The sequence below is a fragment of the Convolutriloba macropyga genome, chromosome 3, assembly GCF_964194025.1.
Source record: "Convolutriloba macropyga chromosome 3, txConMacr16.3, whole genome shotgun sequence".
NCBI classification, from domain to species: domain Eukaryota; kingdom Metazoa; phylum Xenacoelomorpha; order Acoela; family Convolutidae; genus Convolutriloba; species Convolutriloba macropyga.
This window is the reverse complement of record NC_134470.1, coordinates 3050423-3071941: the sequence shown is the minus strand read 5'-3', so window position 1 is coordinate 3071941 and position 21519 is coordinate 3050423. Positions and strand designations below refer to the sequence as shown.

The window sequence follows — 21519 nt, the reverse complement described above, 5'->3', positions numbered from 1 at the left end:
AACTTTATCTTGTTGTCTTTGTTTATTGTGTAGTTACCCCACCATAGTCAGAGTGTTTTGATACAAGTCTAATTTTTGATCTTCAGATATTCTGAAACATTGAAAAAGGTCATGGTGCACATCGGTTTAGCTCATTGGGAAATGTATTCTTTTGACAACAGTTCTTAGCTTTTGTTGTCGTTTCGAAACTGTTGGGTTGGGTGCCAAAATGTTATTGAATAGATCTTAAGATTTTGGAACGGTTTTGATTAATAGTGCAATTCAGTTTTGTTTTGTTTCGCTTGATTTTGTTACGACAGTTTGTTTGGAAGTCAGCTATTTCTGTCCAGTTTGATGATGATGATTTTTATGATTTCGGGCTTTTGTTAACAGGGAGTCATGGTGTCCTTGTTTGCAGTGTTTTAGTTTTCTGTAACTGAAATGGATGCCATACAGTTTATGGCTCAGAAATATATCTTCGTCTTGTTTCAATAGGAATATTTTTGAAGAGGTGGCATCTAATTAGTGCACCAGCGAGCTCTGCAACCCAAAACAAGACACAACTTTGAAGCAAAAGTATTCATAAAAGTTTTTTTCCCATAGGCCAAGACCAATGATATCAAAAAAGCAGACAAAACTTTCTCAGACGAAATAGTCCCAACTAAATATAGAGTTAAACATGTGCACACCCGTTGACACCCAATTATCGGAGAAACTCGTAAAGTTATTCATATGATTGTCTGTCAGTAAACAGATATGAAGCTGATTACATTATCGAACTTGCCAAATTGTGTATTTTGAACTAAGTTTTTTGGATAGTATTAGTTCATATTTAAAAACAGCGCATTCAGAAGCTTAACTCATAGATTATGTTTGTTAATATTTTATAGCTTGTATTTACAATAGTTTGACATCTAAAGAAGACTATTTTGTCTGGGACTATTTTGTCTGATTTTAATAGACTTTTTCGTCTGTGACTCTTATGTCAGTGAATATTTTGCAATTTGGGACTGTTTTGTCCGGACACGTTTTTTTCTAATTGAAGCATTCCTGTATCACATTTCAAGAGTGAACAAACTAAGCAAAATATCAAAAGCTATGTAAACAAACCTAATTCATATAACTTAGTTAGTTTTAATTCTAAATGTGGGGACCAGAAGGGGGTCCTTGGGTTGGTTAAAACCCCATAAGAACTGGAAAAAAAGGCCGGGGGTTGGGGAAACGACCAAACAGAATGGGGTCATCGGGGTGGGTAAAACCCCAGACGAACCGGAGAGAAGGGGGGTGTTGGCAAACGACCAACTAGAAGGTAGTCCTTGGGGTGGGTAAAGCCCCAGAAGAACCGTAAGAACTAAACAAAGTTCAATATCGAAATCTGTAATGTTGCAAACTTTATCTTGTTGTCTTTGTTTATTGTGTAGTTACCCCACCATAGTCAGAGTGTTTTGATACAAGTCTAATTTTTGATCTTCAGATATTCTGAAACATTGAAAAAGGTCATGGTGCACATCGGTTTAGCTCATTGGGAAATGTATTCTTTTGAAAACAGTTCTTAGCTTTTGTTGTCGTTTCGAAACTGTTGGGTTGGGTGCCAAAATGTTATTGAATAGATCTTAAGATTTTGGAACGGTTTTGATTAATAGTGCAATTCAGTTTTGTTTTGTTTCGCTTGATTTTGTTACGACAGTTTGTTTGGAAGTCAGCTATTTCTGTCCAGTTTGATGATGATGATTTTTATGATTTCGGGCTTTTGTTAACAGGGAGTCACGGTGTCCTTGACAATCTCAAATCCCCATTTCATGAAAACTGTACCAGACTGAAGGTCAAATCATTTTTTGTATAACCTGAATCTAGCTTTAGAAAGTGATAAATAGGCAGAATTACAAACTGTAAGCAGAAATACAAACCCATAACCACTCCAAATATATCAATTGTTTTGAATCTGAAAAACATGTGGGACAGCAAGGTATCAAAATGTCCAAAATTCAGTCCAGTTTGAAACTTCCAAGGAACGCGTATTTGTTTCAAAAATATTGAGTTTGTTGTCTTGCAATGAAGATACGTGGAAAGATAGGTCGAAGTTCTAGTTCCCGCAATGACTATCCCCTATCAAAATTCTCTTTTTCCAATATCTAGCTATATAAAAGTTATCTAATTTTCTGAGCAACCATGTCATAACATTCCATAAGATAGTCTTCCCTATAATTTTCAGTTCCTGCTTTGTTATACTTAAGGTTTCGATTCCTCGTCACCTGTCAAGCTGGGAACCTTTATCTGTGGAATCATGAATATTCGATCAAATTGCGAGTGGTGCTCGCTATGCTTCTTGTTGTGATGTTGTTTGTTCTTATGTTTTTTATGATGTTTATGTTTTTGGTGCGTCACACAAGCCACGTGAAATCTTTCACCCTGAGACGTTCTGCACTCAACGTCGTCAATTTTGTTCTTCCCTGATGTCCGTGTACAAGTTTCTTTCCCTCCCAAATTGTCAGGTCTTCCGTGTTTCCATAATTGCTTCGGAACCGTTTTGAAAGAGTAGAAGTCGCCGAAATAATCCAAATTGTAGAGAACTGAATTTGTGTGATCGGAATAGGAGCCGTTAGGATGCATTGTGGCCGTGAGGGTCATTTTGACATAGCCCAGCCAAATAGGGTTGAAATCCGCATGTTTGACGACCATTCTGAGTTCGTGCTTTGAATCGGGCGTGAACATATGCGCCGACCTGGAGAAACAAACAAGATTGAATTACGAGCCAGCGCCCACACCATTGCAAGTAGATGAATTTTGTTTACTTTGTCGCTTTAATTCCAGGAAATACCTATTTTGCGGACCCCATCCTGGGAACGTATCGTAATACATGTGAAAAGGGACTTGGGGTGTGGGATATGGCGACATAGGAACGTTTACGATAATTAGTAATTAAACAATGTCTTTGTCGTTTGTGGCCAAATTCTAAAAACAAGGAGGCTTAACATAACAAACTTCAAAATTTGACCTCTTATCATTAAATAAATTAAACTATAATTTTTAAGTGTTCTCACGAAAAAAAAACAATTCTAATCCAGCAAATCTCTACATCATTACTTTCAGCTCTAGTACTCAAAACTGAAAACCATAGCGGTATTCTCGAGAAAAACACTTTCATGATGCTAAATGAGCAAATGCACAAAATTCATGTTGAAATTTTAACAAAATCTTAAGAAATTTTTGCTTCTAAAGTTGCAGACAAAGTACTTAACAACGATTTGGTAAGTAACGTAACACAAAACAGTTTAGAAGGGCAACTCATAAACTCAAACTGTTGATTGTTGCGATAAACTTATTAAATAGTTTCAAATTGGCAATGATGATGACAAATGGACACCAATATAGCCACAGCCAAGCGTATCAAACTATCCCTCCCCCTTTGAGCTATCTAGGAAGAACTCCGGTTGCAAAAGGGCCCAAGCGATGCTGTACGAAATTGAATCCTAAAAACGAAAACCCCGACGCCAACCTAGAAGCTATCATTCAAAATTCCATTAGAAATTGCCATTCCCGACATCATGGCCCCAATGCAACAGCAACTTGAAGCATCAATCGCACGTGCTGTCCAAGATTCCCTGGCGACTTTAAAACAACAAGTTAAAACAGAAATTTTCGAACTCGAAAATAGATGCTACTTGAAAACACTGTCATAAAGTGATGTGCACGACTCGTACAACAGGTGAGATAATGTAAAAATTTTCAATCTCAAAATGGACGAGGGCAAAACACGCGAAGAGTAAATTGAGACTATTGACAAAGTACTGGAAGTCATTGATCGAGTCGAATCAGTTGTTGAGGCCTCAGACATTTCAACTCCTCACCGCCTGCCTGGAAAACACAATTCTGTCATTGTGAACTTCAATAGAAGGGTGGCAAAACTGGACCTTCTCAAGAAGAAGAAGAAGCTAGCAGATGTGGACTACATGAATTATATAAGTGTGGTCGAGGACATCACCAGACCCAGATTGAACTTCTTGAACATTATGAAAACTGACAACCGCAAAAAAAGTGCCTGGTTGCGTGAAGGAGTACTGGACTACATGTGGAACAACGACACTAGAGTTTACGAAATTTTCGGGTTGTATGAAGGTGGCTCTGTGCTTAACTACACCCTCTCTGGCGTTGTTGCCTGTTTCAATGGTGTTTTTCCCCCAAACAAAAATTTACAAGTCTCTTGAACCCCTCCACAAACCCCTACCGTCCCGTGATAAACCCTCTACATCTCAACCTACCCAGATAATATCTGTTTTGGTTTTAAATACCGCTCAATCAGGAACAAACAGCTGGAATTGGAATAATTTATATATAAATGTAGTCGTTTTAGCGCAGTTGTTATGATGGAGGACTGCTATTCTGAGGGTCGAGAGTTTGAACCTGTGTCGGGTGCCCTCTCTTTTGTAGGCATGAAAATTCCTAATCAACTCCATGCCGCCTGTTGTTCGTGAGCACTTCTTGCGACGCTAATTCGTTTTATTTTCCTGTGTGTGTTTGGGGATTGAAAATTGCTTATCCTATATATTGAACGCGCGAGCTCTAATATGGGACAAATATTTTTCTGCATGTTTTAGAGGCCTCTGGAGGCGCGTGTTTAAGAGCCGCATTGAGCATCATAATTAAGTGAACATATCGAGAGAGGCCGCTGACCTAAAAGGCTCAAAGTAGATGCGTGAAACCCGAACATGGGACAGAAGCCTGTTGGTAAGGTTCAGTTACCACGATGTTAAGAGGGCTTGAAGGTATGCTCGCCCAGAGGGAGGATTTACTGTCCTGGGTACTACATGTTTTTTAATTGCTCCAGAACTGAGTTTGAAGTTCTTCTGGTAAACTTGTAACTTCAGTTTTTGGGCAAAGTTTTAGCCGTACAGATTGTGGGCTATTCTAGAACACTCTTAGCTTTCAACTAAATTTTTCACACTTTACGTTTGATTTTTGCGTGATCTCAAATGCTCTCAATCTGAAATATGTTTATTGATACGATATAAGCAATTGTAAGCAAAGGCGATAAATAGTCGTTATAGCACAGTTGGTAAGATGGATGACTGCTAAGCTGAGGATCGAGGGTTCGAACCAATGTCGGGTACCCTCACCTTTTTTAGGCATGCCGCCTAGAAATTTCTATTCAACTCCAGGCATGCCGCCTGTTGTTTGAGAGCACTTCTTGCGAAGCTGATTCGTTTTCTGTTCCTGTGGGTGTTTGAGGGATGAAAATTGCTAATCCTGTCTGTTTATAGACATGAAAATTTCTAATCAACACCATGCGAGCCGAGTTGGTTTATGTTCCCGTGTGGGTGTTTAGGGGATAAAAAATGGCAATTTTTTTCTCTTTGTAGCAATTATTTTTTCCATTCGCTTAGTCTTTTCTTTTTTTTTTTATTTCAAGCCTTTGAACGATCGTTTTTCGTAATCCAAATGGATTTTCCTGTTAGTATTGTTGCCCGTAAACGAAATTAGGAGCAATCATTTTTCTGTTCTCTCTTTCTTTCTTTCTTTCTTTCTCTCTCTCTCTCTCTCTCTCTCTCTCTCTGTGTTTCTATCTCTCGCTCTGTGTCTGTTTGTGTGTGTGTTTCGTCCTCTCTTTCTTCTTTTTTTCCTCCGTTCTGTTTCTCTTTCTTATTCTCTCCCTATCTCCTCTTTTTTCCCTCTCTCTCTCTCTCTGCCTTTGTTTACTTCTCTATTTTTCTCTTCTCAAATTTAATGATCAAGAAAAGCAGTTGAGCAAATTTTCCGGTTGTATGAAAGTGTCTCAGTGCTTAACTACACCCTATCTGACGTTCTTGCATGTTTCAATGGTGTTCTTCCCCAAACGATAAGTTACAAGTCTCTTGAACCCCTCCACAAACCCTTACCGTCCCGTGATAAATCCTCTAAATCTCAACCCACCCAGATAATATCTTTTTTGCGAATAAATATCCACTCAATCAGGAACAAAGTTCTGGATTTGGAATCTTTTTTATATGGATTTAAATCACTTCCCAATGTCATATGCCTTACGGAGACACACTTAGATGATGTTGATGATACTTCTAATTTTTGTTTGCCTGGATACTCGAACATTGAAATGAAAAATCGTACCAAGTATGGCGGAGGAGGGGTGATGATTCAAGTCCACGAGAGTGCGACGATAAATAAAACAAACCTAAATGGTTGACAAGTTCCTTGAAAAATCTTAATACCAAGCGTAACAAAGCTCAAAGAAAATGGAAAAGTAACCCCAATAATCCCGATTATCTGGCGAATATCAAAATTAAGCGTAAAAATTTCGAAAATGCATGCAGAAAATCAGAAAGCTCTTACTACGCAGATAAGTTTAAGTCTTGCATTGGTGATTCAAGACAAACTTATCTTTCACATAATGAAATCAGTGGCAGATTTTCGCACTCAAAAAAGATTTCTATTCTATCCTCTTGTTGTGAAGCGAACCAATCACCCTATTTTGGTGACGTGGCAGAAATGTTCAATCAATATATTGTCAACATACCTAATAATATTCGTCAGTTGATCAAAAACGTGCCTCCTATTCCCATTCCAGACAATGAAAATTCTTTTTATTTATACCCAGTCTCAACGTTTGAAGTTGTGGAGCTCATGGATAGCTGGGCTCACAAAGCATCATCTGGTGATGTTGGCGTAAGTAATATAATAATTAAATTATCAGCCCCTGTTACGTTTCGCTTCATGACAGACGTTATTAATTGTTCCTTACTCATGGCTTCTTCCCCGAATTGTTCAAGAATGCAAAGATACTTCCTCTGCACTAAAAAGGCAGTAAGTTAAAAGAAAATAATCTCCGCCCTATTTCACTATTAAATGTATGGAGTAAAAATTTTGAACGTGGTATTTATACAAGGTTATAGAACTTTTTTGAGCGGGCTCCTCTCACCCGGTCAGTTTGGCTTCCGAAGCAAGTATAGTACCATCGATGCTTTAGTTGAGTTAACGGAGAATATAATGGAAAACTGGAATGTTAAGAACATAAACTGCTTTTTTGGATCTACGGAAGGCTTTTGATACACTTGATCCCACAGTCTTACTTTATAAATTAGAAAGATAAGGAATAAGAGGTAATGTTTTATGTTGGTTGAAATCTTATCTCGGGAGCCGAATGCAAAGAGTAGAAGTCAATTGCATTTCCTTGCAATGGTTGAAAGTACAACATGGAGTACCACAGGGGTCTATGTTAGGCCCCCTGCTTTTTCTTATCTACAGAAATGACCTACAAATTCATTGTAAACAAGCGAAAGTCCTCTTTTCTGCAGATGATACAAATCTTACTTTTCGTAATAAGTCCTGCGAGGAAGTGCAAAGAGAAATTGATAATGTTAAACACTGGCTAGATGCTAATAGACTTTGTTTGAATGTTAAAAAGACCATTTAAATGAAATTGAAGACCAGCGAAAATAGGTTTGATATTGATAATAAGTACATTTCCATTGAGCCCGTATGTAAATATCTCGGCATTTTAATTGACTCAAATTTTCCTTTGTATCTCATTTATCGTTGCTGAAACCGAGACTCTCTGAACAATGTGGTTTTTTTTCAAAATTTAGGCATTATGCCCCGCGTAACAAGCTTACTGATTATTATAAAACGAACGTAAGTTCTATTATCCAATATGGTATACTAGTCTATGGGTACAGCAGCTATAGCAACCTGTTGCCCATTTACAATTTACAAAAGAAAATAATTAAACTCATTACTAGGCCCCCTATTTTTTATTGTCTACATAAATGACCTACCAATTCCTTTTAAACATGCTCAAGTCTTCATTTTGCAGATGATATAGATCTTACGTTTCTTAATAAGCCCTGCGAGGAAGTGCAAAGAGAAATTGATAGTGTTAAACACTGGCTAGATGCTAATAAATTTTCTTTGAATTTAAAAAAATACCGTTCAAATGAATTTGAAGTCAAGCAAAAATAGCATTGATATTGATAGCAAGTGCGTTTCCATTGAGCCCGTATGTAATTATTTCGGCATTTTAATTGACTTCAAGTTTTTCTTTCTCTCTCATTTATCGGTGCTGAAATCGAGACTCTCTAAACAATGTGGTATTATTTCAAAACTTAGGCATTATGCCCCGCGTAACAAGCTTATTGATTATTATAAAACAAACGTAAGTTCTCTTATCCAATATGGCACACTAGTCTATGGGTGCAGCAGCTATAGCAACCTGTTGCCCATTTACAGTTTACAAAAGAATTTTATTAAACTCATTTATTTCAGAAAAAATCCGACAGTTGCAATGACACCTTTGTTAGAAATAATTTACTTAACATATACCAGTTTCAATTATACGAGCTATTGAAGCTAGTTTTGAAGTTATTGAGTGGTTTACATCGTGAAAGTTACCCTAATTCTTTGTTCTCGTTTTCTCCATCGAGACCTTGGAACCATCTTGTAAGCCCAATGGAACCGTCTTATAAACGAATGAATGACAAACGATCAATTAAATTCAGAGCTTCGAAGCTCTTTAATGCATTGAGTAAATCCGATTTTCTTCACTACAATAACGTTGGATCAAATGAAAAAGTTGTAAAAAGTTTTTATCATAATTTGGATCTTATCTTATCTTTGAATAATTTTTCTAGGAAATTCTAACAAAACGACCCCTTGGATAAATGCTATCTGACATCTACCTTGAGAATGGGATTTTTTTGAAAAATTATGAGCTCTCAATTCTTTCGAGTTTCCGAGTTATCGCAATTTTTCAAAATTTGTTATTTTATCGCAAAAATTGCTTCCGAAAAACTTCGAAAAATTTTTTAAACGAAAAATTATGGAGGCCTTTCTTATGCTTCCAGTAGGTTTAACGTTCTTTTATAAGGCTGCTGTTAAATTTTGACGACTGTAGCAAAAATATTATAAGTTTGTGTTTTTATAAGTCCATATAGTTAATAACGATGATATAGTGAAATACAACTTTGATTAACTTTTCTATAAAATCGTCAAAAACGACGCCTTGGATAAATGCTAACTGACATCTACTTTGAGAATGGGATTTTTGTGAACAAATATGAGTCCCAATTCCTTCGAGTTTCCGATTATCGCAATTTTTCAAGGTTTTTGAATTTTTCTGGCTAAAGTTGCTACTGAAAAACTTAGAAAAAAAATTTTAAACCGAAAAATTTTGGAGGCCTAATTTATTTTGGAGGCCTCCAATAGGTTAAACGAGCATTGAGTTTTAATTCCGCTGCTGTTAATTTTTGACGGATGTAGCAAAAATTTCTTTTAAGTTTTTTTTTCATTTCTTCATTTTTCTATGTTTTTGTTATCATAGGAACTTCTTTGTTGAAATAGTCCTACTGCCTAGTTTACAGAGTCTCTAAGGGCAGGGCGTGTGGGTTCAAATACCCCGCTGCCTGTCCACATTGATAATGTTTGTACGAGTCAATATTTACGTTTGTGTTTTGTACTTGCTGTTACTTGATGTTTTGTTTGTTGCACAATATGCGTTTTCATGTAAATTTTGTGCGTTGTCAATGTTTATGTTTCTTTTCCTCTTCTTTTATAGCACACTCGCTTTTTTTTTGTTTTTGCCTATTTTTTTGTTGTTTTTTTTTCCTCGTAATCTTTCTAAAGGCAGGTTTTTAGAGCACTGTAATGAGACATGGCATTATTTAATTCAATTAGCAATTCCTTCTTGTAACGATTTTTCAAAACTCAAATATCTATTTAGTTATCTCATCATTAGGCTTCAAATTAAGTCAAAAATGTAGATGAGCTCGGGTCGGAACATCATGTGCAAACGCACATTAACGAGCATCCTTGTTTTTATTTAGAATTCCTAGAGCGGACCTCAAAAAATTGCTTTGCGTTGAACTATTTTGTTTCTAGCGACGTATTGCGGATGACAGTTTAATGGTCATCCTTGTAATAGTGAAATCTATATTATTGAAGTGTGGAAAATGACACTTCCGTTTTGTAACCTTAGCTGTTATTAAGATTCAATATTAATTAAAAACTGAAAAGGGGGAAAAATGTCAGAACATAAACTGAAAAATTTTCAAAATTCTGACAGGAAGCTAGAAGGCTGCTAAAAATGCTAAACGAGAAGAATACGAGAAAACTCTTTGAAAAATACGTAAGAATTACATTGAATAAACCAAAAATCCAGAAGAATATGTTGATAAAAAACATCAAAATGTCGGAACAGATTAAAATAAGAAACTCAGGTTTGCGTTTGGAAAAATCCAAATTTTCAAACCATTTATACTGCTGACACCATGACACCCTAGAAAACTTCCAAAAACAAAAGAACGGTAAAACTCCGAGGCCAACCGGAGTTATTGAATAACTTCGAGAGGGCGATAGCAATCGTGTAGTAATATTTTTGGTCAGTTCTTGTTGTGATTACAATAGTCGTGCAACTAAGGCCACACCGCAGCTTATCTTTATTGTAAGGAAAAGTTTCCCAAAGCTGAGTTTAACCACTGTCTCAGATTTTCATAATATTCATAGGATGCTAACAAGTTCTATGATCGGAAATTGATTCAATTGTCGTTATCGCAACAAAATTTGATTAAAACTCTGATTGCCTACCTTTGTGTGCAGTAGTCCCTGGCATGAAAGAAGTAGTCGAAAGTGACGTCACTGATGTTCACACAGTAGTCGATATCTACGAACGTTTTGAAATTTTTCGGGCACAAACTGTGTTTACAATTAACCCGTTGAAGCAGAAAAGTAAACAGTAATAGTGAGGCCTTAACAATTGCAGCGTGATTCATCATTTTTGAACACTGTAATTTTTTTAAAAAAATTCAAAAGTTTTTATCAAAAAATTACATCTAATGAAAATACTGTTGAATTTAAAGTCAAATTATAAAAAATAAAATAAACGTAAATTGAGTTAGAAAGTTAAAACATTACTAGCTTTGCTCAGATTTAAGGAGCAGCCAAACTTTTGAAATATATAGTGGAAATTCACATTCCACAGATTATAACTTTACTTGGGAAGCTTTATTTTGCCTCCAGTTAATAAAACGGGAATAACGTCAGCTGGAAATGTGGATTAAAAATAAATAGAATTTCGTGTCAGTTGAAACAAGTTTGTGTATTATGAAAACAAATAACGCAAAAAAGTTGCGTTAGTCATTTTCCATGTGGTTGTTTCAGAAAACACAAACTGCATCTAACTCCAAACAAACTGTAGTAATAATTTCGCTTTTCCATTTGCATATCAACTTATTTTTATTTTAAAAAAATTTCATTCGATGTGAAATGTTATGAATGGTCTGAAATGGTTTCGGACTTATCGGCGATTTTTTCAAAAGTCTGTATGATGCGGTAGCTGCATTAAAACCTAAAATTTGAAACGCAAAATTCTTGCGTCATTTTACGGTTGAAAACTTTGGAAATATAAGTTGAATGCTAAATTAAGCAAAAAAATTAACTGACAATTTCATGTGGACACTAAAAAAATGGGGAATGGCTCGTTTTGGTTCTCAAAGTAATTACAGCTTATTTTACATAATTTCACCAGATTCGCCGTTAATATAGTTTGCGGGTTTTCAGTTTAAACACCCAGCACCACAATAAAATTGTCGTGTGTTACGCCTCCTATGATATCCCTGTCAAAAAAATCAGGGAACGTTCTCTGAGAGCTCAATATTACAGAAAAAGTAATTTTCAACTGCAAAAACTTCTCAATTAGTGCCAAAAAGAGCTGCACGTTTAACATTAATTCTTATATTGAGATTAATTCAAAAATGAAAAATGATACTTAAAACTAAATTAAAAGAGTGAGATAGAGTGTAAATGTTGAGAATTAAACTTTTCAACATGGACTTATGCAGCTTATGAGGTGAAAATTTAACGGATCATTACTACTAGCGCCCCGCTAGTAAAAAGTATTACATATTTCAACATAAATTTGTTGCATATAACGTTAGCATTAATACAAATTTCTGTATAATATCATTTTTTGTGTTATCGGCTACAATATTGGCTCAATGTTTTAAACTTTTAGGCAACTATTCTTAAAGTGCTGTCAATCTATCAAGACACTCTTGTTTCAATGAAATGGAAATATCGCTCTTACATTTCGCAAGAACTTAGATTTTGGGGGTGCTAAAATAACGGCTATATTGGGCGGGGGCGCTAGCAGAAAGGATTCCATTTAATTTAAACCATAAATGTAAACTTCAATTCATTTTTGTAATTTTCAGTTTTCAAATTTCATTAAATTTCATTGTTAAAAAATAGCCGGAGGAATTACCGTCACCGTAAAGCAGCGCGTCGAATTTCTGGTTTCTGGTCGCAGAGAGCATCAAAGAAGAGAGATCAGTTCGTACAATCTTAGCACAGAAGCATCTCTAATTTTGAAAAATGGAAAACTTGGAAATTTAGAAAAAAACGATTTCGCAATTTTTTGTCAAAATTCAAAGACATTAATTGCTTGGTACCAAAGAATTTGTATTTAATTTGCTATAAAAACTGCCCACGAATATTAAGCTTACATTCAGTGACAAGTTAAGGCAGAAAAATGCAATAATTGGCGACAAATTGCTAAAATAGCCTTGAAAACAGGAGAATAATTCGAACACTAGCGTAAAACTTCCTTTGATAACCAAAAGCCTTCAAAACGCCATTCAAAGGACTCCTTGCAGAATCCCTTAAACTTATCTGCAATATAGAGCCGTGTTCAAACGGATGGATCAATGCAATCCTACTCCCGAGAAATTATCATTGATAGATCAGCCTTCTGTTCTAAAGGAAATTGGGACGAGGAAAAATCTGTATTTTCTATAAAAATTGCTTCATTTTCTCATACATTCATTCACTTGGAAAAACGTGTAATTTTTCATCACACGAAGAAAATTTTCTCGTGTGAAATCACACGGGACGCAATTTTCACATGAAAAATCGTGTGCTTTTTCATCACACGAGAAAAAATCGTGTGATTTTACACGAGAGATTTTTAGTGTGCCCCATCGTCGTAGCTTGGCTCTTAACCCTTCACAGGAACAACTCAATGCAGTTAGTTTACAAAACTTCAACAAAAGGTTTCTTAGTTCAGCGAAAAAGAAATTAATGAGCATTAATGACCTTTAACAAGTTTCTCTACAAAATATTCTTTTCAAAAATATTTATCTGCTCCACAGGTGCAATATAAAGCTCCAGATCAATTGGAATCAGCTTTGACAACTATAAAGTTTTTTGTAAAAGCAGCGTGAAGGGAGGTTCTCCTGATTTCGTCTATCAGGCAATATCGGGTACTTCCTTTTCTACACTGCTGAAGAAAGATGGAGTGCGCCCCATTGCAGTTAGTGGAAAACTTTGGCAGCCCAAAAATGTTGGCGATTTTACCCAAATATGAGACAACTGATTTGCTTGAAACATTGCATTTGAGACCTGGGGTAACGGAGAAGCAGAGGCAATAATTCTTTCAGCAAAAATTACTTACAGGGAAATTATTTGTTTCTGAGTCCCCTCTTTTGATTGCTTCACATTAACTTTAAGAATGCGGTTAATTCTCTCCAGCCTCTTCACTTTCTGTCAGTTGTCCACAAGCTTATTTCCGAGCATTGAAGGTTTTAGAACACAATGCAGAGTGAATCGGTTGCTCAACAGATCAATTGTTTATCGTTGGTTTCGCGGTGTTGGCTTTTTTTCAACAATTATACAGCTAGATCCCAACCTGTCACCACACTCCGGTACTTAGAATCACGGTTTTTGTTGCGGGGTCGACGACACAACTCAGCAAAACGTTATATATCCTAGTGAATAATGGATCAAAAAAATCCTCTATTGGAGAAAAAACAAACATGAAGTTTGGTTTAGTACAGAAAGGCCCTCTAAGGAGACGCATCGTGAGCATTGAATTTGATGTGCTGAATGCTGAGATATGTACATTTCCTTCATTGTCTGTTTGAGTAAACAGGTTAAAAACACCAAAATTGTCTAAAAAACCGAGCTACCAAGACAACAAACAATGTGCATTGGGTATTAACCACAGCTTTGACGGCATCAAAAATGACTTCTCCCTCCGTAATAATACGCCAACTTTTGAAACATTTGGGGCCATGAATATTTTGACAACAGCTAAAGATAATCATTGAATCAAGCTCTCAGAAAAATTGTTGTCTTTCAAACGTTGCAGCGGGCATGGCTACCAATTAAACTTCCAGTTTTTGTTGTCAGATTTTCTCAAGATCATTACAAAACTGAATAAGTTGGAACACATTTAGCGTAAATGGAATCGGTCTGAAAAATTACAGGTGTTGTCTTCAGTCTCCCGAAAATCAACCAGCCTTCGGACCGCTCTTCGGGAGCCTCGATTTTTTTGGATGTTCATCTTTTTTGATAAAATCCGAGAAGCCCTCGATCTCAAACAAGCATACTACTCGAAGCGAGACCAGACATCAGTGAGAAAAGAAGCTATAATTACGTCACTGAATCCTCCAGAATCAATCTCATGAGTAGCGTCAGCTCACATAATGTTTAAATCTACATAACCTTTGTTGAAGTTCAGTTGAGCGAAAAATACAGACCAGGAAACAAATTTCATGAATTTCATAGAAAGTGTCCATTTTGCACATCGAACACTTAACACAGTTCAAAGGCAGGGCCGAAAGCATTTGTCAACGAATCTAATATCAGTGTTAACTAAATGGAACCTCATTGGTTAAGGCAATTCAAGATCTTGTGACATTTTTATGCTCCAGGCCATTTTACTGCTCTTAAAGTTACACTGACTTATTTCTGCAATCAAACATCAAAAATTGAAGCTAAGAAGTCAGATTACGCCCTTGAAGGAGCTGAGGATCACAAATTGGGTGTGCATGAACAAAATAGTTCTCAGCAGGACATTACGTACGTGCCGTTGGCAGTGGAAATGTTCGTCTTCCATGTTTCAGAAAATTTTTAAAGCGAGTAACCACACTTTGGAAAAGAGAAACTACCATTTAAAGTTTTGTTTAGCTTTGAGACGATGGCGCAGTCAGAATCAGTAATTACAGTTCGTTGTACTGCTGTTATGTTTCCTGAGCGAGCGCCGTGCAATTTTCCGCAGGTTTTATAGAGGAACTTCAAGCTCAATCGAAGGAATGACATTTACTGTTGATATCTGATTAATTTAAATGTTGAGCTGTTTTAATGATGACTATAAGTATAATAACCAATTCAACTGTTAATTAGAGTTTTATAATATATAAATCCCCTAATAAAACCATTCATGGATTAAGTTGAAATAATCATTTTTGAAATGTAAGAGAAATTTGTTTTCGTTAAACTGAGTTTACTGGAGGGACAATCAATTTGAGTGGAAGCTGTTATGATTACTGCTATAAACATAACAATTTATTGAACATCCAAACTGACATATGAGGCCAATTACGGCAGAAATCCGGACACGAGGAATGATCTGTATTTTTGTACTTGACCAGACGGATGCTAATCATTGGGAATTGAGTGCCCAAAGATCTATTCTAATAAGGTGGTTCAGAAATCACCCAACACTTGCTTTAACGAAATAAAACACTGTACATTTCAAGCAAATGTCTCACGCCTTTTTATCCTTGGTGGCCAAAAAATTTTCCCACCTAATTCCAGAGGAGTTTTAAACTTACAATGCTCTTTAAATGTAAAACTCTTCTGGAATTAGGTGAGAAAACTTTTTTACCAGCAAAGATAAAAAGGCATGAGACGTTTAATTGAAATGTACAGTGTTTTAATTCGTTGATCCGAGTGGCAGGTGTTCTCTGAACCAGCTTACTAAAATAGATCTTTGAGCAATCAATTGCCAAGGATTAGCATCCTATTGGCCAAGTAGAATGAACCAGCTGAACCAGCTTGGCCAAGTAGAATAATATAGATCCATTCCTTATCGTTTCCGGCTTTCTTCCGTGGCAAAAGATGACTTGGGAAATCTACCATCAATTAAAAGTTGAGAAACCAAAAAAATCCGGGACAGAACGCCCTGTCGTATGAAAAGACCGTGATCGTCTAATGATGGGCATCAAAAGATCGTTGGTCGATCATTATAAGGGTACGTACAAGCATATTGTGAGTTGACCTCTGAAAAGAATATGGGTCAAATTTTAGTTGTGTGCTCGACGTAATTACTGTAGGGAAATTACCCCCGCCCTCGATTTTACTGGTCTTTTCATATTGTTCGGTAATGTGCATTTGCACATAATGTTCCGACCCAGCTCGTCCACATACTTGACTTAATTATCTACTAATTGAGGAACAGATTGGAAACCTTCAGAAATTTCGAAATCTTTAAACAAACCATTAATGGAATAAAAAAATACCCTTTGAGAGGGCTGATGAAACTTGCTGATAGGATTCAAAGACAAGCATAAAAATCAGATTAAACAGACCATCAAAAAATCAGATAACAAACAATAATTACGACCAAAAATTGATGTCTGTTTTTGTAAAAGAGTAAAATCAAACTTACATCAGAAAAAACTTATGCAAAACAAATCTTCCTATGCTTCCTTAGAAAAAGATATGCAATTGGGTAACAGGTCGACAAAAAAAACAAAAAGGGGCGAAGTTCAAAAAAACGTTTCTATTATTTGAGAACAATTATTTTAAACTGATTGAAATCATTATATTTTAATTGGTAATACCAAAACGTTCCTTTATATCTTCGTAGGCAGTAATTGAAACCTATCATTATCCATATTACGTCATAGGACTACAAAGAGGAGGACAAAGACAGCAACTTAGAAATGATCAAACTTTGAAAGAAAAAGGCAGGGATGCCTTTAAAACCATAAGTTTGTCACTAAGCACATTTAAATTGTATTGTTGCGCATTTTTTCAAAACCAATGGGACCTTTTTTAAAGCTATAAATTAAAAATAAAACAAAAATCCTGTAAAATGTACAAATGTGTAAAATCACAGATTTTTTATGAAATCTCGTAGAAATAAAGGGAGAAACAAATGGTTGAATCTCAAACCGTTATAAAGAATATATTACAGCTCACTGGAAACGTTTAGTGACCTGGGTTTACAGAGACTGAACAACACATCGTGCAAAAAATTATTTAAATTAATTGCGAAGAAAAATCTAAATATCTAAATGAAAACAAATACTTTTAATTGTCATAACAGACATAAGATTTCAACTAAAAGGCATGTATTAACTTGCAACACCTCAGAAAGCCAATTGCACATGTTAATAGTGAGAAAAAGTTGCAAGATGACGAAATAACAATTAAAGAGGGCAGCAGCCAAAATTCCTTAAACAATTTTACGACAGAACAGTGTTGAAGGCACTATAAATAAAAGATGTTATCTACAAAAAATGTAAATCATCTTTTTCTTCTCATCTTATTATCAAAGTATTTTCCTAATGAAAGGACAACGTAGAAATGAAAACAGAAAGAAACCCCAAAAATTGAAAAGCATGGAAAACTCAGAAAATGTCTCAGAAAATTAAATTTTTGAAGCCATCAGTCAAAACATAATAAGCAACAAAGTATTTAACAATTGAATCAAAACAAGTAGTCGAGATTGTTCATTTATGTGGTTGAACTAAAGATATGAGAGCAAAAAAGACAGTTGAAAATTGTTTAAATTTTTCTTAAATTCTTTTGAAAAGCATTAAATAAATTAGCTGAAAATTGAAGTCGATAAGTAGGTTCAGTTATACGTCCTGGGGAAGCAATTGTGACCTATAATTATCAAGTATATGTCGTACAATATCAAAAAAATGACAGTTAAAGGATTAAAAAGATCCACAAAAATATGTGAGAGAACTATGTCTTAGCTCATAGAAAATAAACTATTCCACCAAAAATCTGAACATATATAGCTGCCCCTGTTCTTAACGCTGAGCATTGTTCCAACACTGCGTTCTTTGATAATGGACTTTCCAATAAGGGTACAATTCCACAAAGAAACAAAATGAACTAAAAAAATGTGCTATTATAACTAATAATCCGTTTTCCAAAACCGGTCGTATCGAAAACAATAAACCATTAGTTAAATATAAAACCATTACAAACGATATTTAAAGTGTTTTGGCGGCCTGTCTTTACTGGAAATAGGCCCGAAGCTGAGAGAATTAAAATAAAATAGTGGCTAAGTTAAAAAAATTCACCGACTTTTGCTCAAAAACAATTATATTCAAAGGCATCAGAACAAATTTTTCTAGTACACCAAAAATATATAATGTTTTTTGTATTTTTATCGAGTTTATATTTTGTAAAAACGCAAAAGTAAAACTCCAGACGCTCTTATTGGCGGCGAGGATACAACTAGCTCTTTTTTGAGCTTACGGAGGATATGTACTCAGTTTTTAGTCTTCGCCCAGGAAGTTCAAGGAAATTGGACTAAAAATGCATAATTGGTCCCATTTTTGACGGAAAGTCTGAATTTTGAAATATTTAGCACAGAAAGTAGCAAAAAAACACAGATCGAAGAATTCAGCAGCCCTCCTCTATATTTGGGAATTACAGCACTAGCAATACCGTTAACAATTGTAAACAGTTTCAGCGAAGGTGGCGAAAGTTTGGTCAAAAATGCGGAAAATGTGGATAAAACAACGGAATTTCGTCTACTATTCCCAAGACTTAAAATCTTCGTATTTCCCTGTAAAAATCGCGTATCTCCAAAAAAAAAAGATTTCTCCCTGTAAAAATCCCGTATCTCCCAAAAAAAATGATTTGGAATTAATTTTTGAACAATTTTTTGATTCCATATTCTACACTGGACTGGCTTTTTAATGAATATATATATATATATATATATATATATATATATAATAAATAGTTTTCACGTGTTGTGTTAACATAACCAACTGACCTGAGCCCCGGTCGAAGAATAGGGACTAGAAATTCTCAGTCATTTCAGATTCGCTACAAAACTTTTTTCACTACAATTATTTTTCGCTGATTTACATCCGCCGTCGCTAGACTCTCAACTTGTTAAGGCCACTCAACCGTCTTCTAGGCTTTGTTCTACAAGTTGTTTCATTTTAATGTAATGAGAACGATTCTTTGAATTTTTGGAGGTTGTGTAGTGCTTTGGCAGAAAAAGTGGTTTGCTTTCTAGAGGTCAGAACTTGAGGCTGAGAGAAGCAAGCGTGTGATAATTTTTTTGTTACCTCTTATTCATAATTTTGTTTTTGAGTCACATTATTTGCCGCGACTTAAGGGAAGGGCAGAGTTTCATGGGATAAACCTAAAAATATTTTGAAGAAGTTGAGCACTGTAATCATAAAGTTTTGTTTGTGTGGAACGGAATTAATTTAATCTTACCTCAAATGGTATTATTTTTTTGCTAATTTCACTGCAAATAATACTTGTGTTCGCCGAACTTTCCGCGACAAAAATTTTTTTCCAGCCAAGATGCGAATAATTAACACAAAACACTTGTTTCGAGAATTTCATTGGCTTGTTTTGGATTACTTGTTGTCTTCTGTATCAATATTCTTCAGATTCTTTTATAGAAAAATTAAAATCGGGGTGAAACGATAGAGGGGTTAAAAGATAAAGGAGTGAATCAATCGGGGTTAAATGATAGGGGGTTAAATGAATAGGGGTGAATAAGCGGGACACCATTTCTTCAGTGCCCAAACAATTAATCAATAAAATGTTTCAAGCTTGAACAACAGGATCTACACTGACATCCATCAACAATCTACATCATGAAATCTCACAGCAGAATTTCCGTTCTTCAGATATCTCACTCATAAATCAGGATATTTTTTTACAAATTCTCCATATTTGACAGAGCTTATTGAGTGGCTAAGTTAAAAAAATTCACCGACTTTTGCTTAAAAACAATTATATTCAAAGGCATAAGAACAAATTTTTCTAGTATACCAAAATATATATTGTTTTTTGTATTTTTATCGAGTTTATATTTTTGTAAAAACGCAAAAGTATAACTCCAGACGCTCTTATGGGCGGCGAGGATACAACTAGCTCTTTTTTGAGCTTACGGAGGATATGTACTCAGTTTTTAGTCTTCGCCCAGCAAGTTCAAGGAAATTGGACTAAAAAAAATGCATAATTGGTCCCATTTTTGACGGAAAGTCTGAATTTTGAAATATTTAGCACAAAAAGTAGCAAAAAAAACACAGATCGAAGAATTCAGCAGCCCTCCTCTTTATTTGGGAATTACAGCACTGGCAATACCGTTAACAATTGTAAACAGTTTCAGCAAAGGTGGCGAAAATTTGGTCAAAAATGCGGAAAATGTGGATAAAAAAACGGAATTTCGTCTACTATTCCCAAGACTTAAAATCTTCGTATTTCCCTGTAAAAATCGCGTATCTCCAAAAAAAGATTTCTCCCTGTAAAAATCCCGTATCTCCAAAAAAAATGATTTGGAATTAATTTTTGAACGATTTTTTGATTCCATATTCTACACTGGACGGGCTTTTTAATGAATATATATATATATATATATATATATTATATATATATATATATGTATATATATAATATATATATATATATATATATAATAAACAGTTTTCACGTGTTGTGTTAACATAACCAACTGACCTGAGCCCCGGTCGAAGAATAGGGACTAGAAATTCTCAGTCATTTCAAATTCGCTACAAAACTTTTTTCACTACAATTATTTTTTGCTGAATTACACCCGCCGTCGCTAGACTCTCAACTTGTTAAGGCCACTCAACCGTCTTCTATGCTTTGTTCTACAAGTTGTTTCATTTCAAAGTAATGAAAACGATTCTTTGAATTTTAGTGCTTATACAGTGCTTTAACAGACATAGTGGTTCGCTTTCTAGAGGTCAGAACCTGAGGCTGAAAGAAGCAAGCGTGTGTTAATTTTTTGTAACCTCTTATTCATAATTTTGTTTTTGGAGATACATTATTTGCCGCGACATTTAAGAGAGAGGTGGAGTTTTGTGGGATAAACCTAAAAATATGTTGATGGAGTTGAACACTAATTATAAAGTTTGTTTGTGTGGAGCGAAATCAATTCAATCTTACCTCTGATTTTATTATATTCCTGTTGCTAATTTCACTGCAAATATTTTTTATGTTCGCCAAACTTTCTGCGACGAAATTATTTCCAGTCAAGATGCAAATATTTAACACGAAACACTTAATTCGAGAATTTCATCAGCTTGTCTTGGATTACTTGTTGACTTCTGCGTATACATAGTCTTAAATGCCCAAACAATTAATCAATAAAATGTTTCAAGCTTGAACAACAGGACAATGAGATTGAACAACAGGACAATGAGATCCAATCACATCTACATCATGAAGTAATGGTTAAGTGACTCTGCTTGAAGTCACTGAGAACTTCTGGCGTTTATCGAGAACCGCGAAGCGACTCAGAATTTTGAGGTGACTTCTGCAGAGTCACTTAACCATGCTTAAAACACGAAACGCGCACGTTTTAAAAGGACAAAAGTCAACGAAGTTCAACTTCTGGCTAAGTAGCAACTTCTGGCATTTTGACTTCTGGCATTTTGACTTCTGGCATTGAGTGCACGTGAGTGTTTTAACTTCCGCTCTTAAGATATCTCACTCATAAATCAGGATATTTTTTTACAAAATCTCCATATTTGACAG

The 21519-nt window shown here is 35.3% G+C and overlaps 2 protein-coding genes across 2 annotated transcripts in view; one reads left to right on the top strand and one right to left on the bottom strand.

The window, feature by feature from the left end:
* Nucleotides 1-1790: 1790 nt before the first annotated feature.
* On the bottom strand, nucleotides 1791-11124 carry LOC142335876 (uncharacterized). Its single transcript, XM_075384222.1, has 2 exons — nucleotides 10546-11124; nucleotides 1791-2701 (listed from the first exon to the last, which is right to left on the bottom strand). The coding sequence occupies exons 1-2, from the start codon at nucleotides 10731-10733 to the stop codon at nucleotides 2209-2211; spliced, it is 681 nt and encodes a 226-aa protein (XP_075240337.1). The 5' UTR covers nucleotides 10734-11124; the 3' UTR covers nucleotides 1791-2208.
* LOC142335877 (ras-related protein M-Ras-like) overlaps nucleotides 3292-21519 on the top strand; it is a 35495-nt gene continuing 17267 nt past the window's right edge. Inside the window, exon 1 of the mRNA XM_075384223.1 lies at nucleotides 3292-3309. The gene's annotated coding sequence lies outside the window, so the exon portion shown is untranslated. The remainder of the gene's footprint in view (nucleotides 3310-21519) is intronic.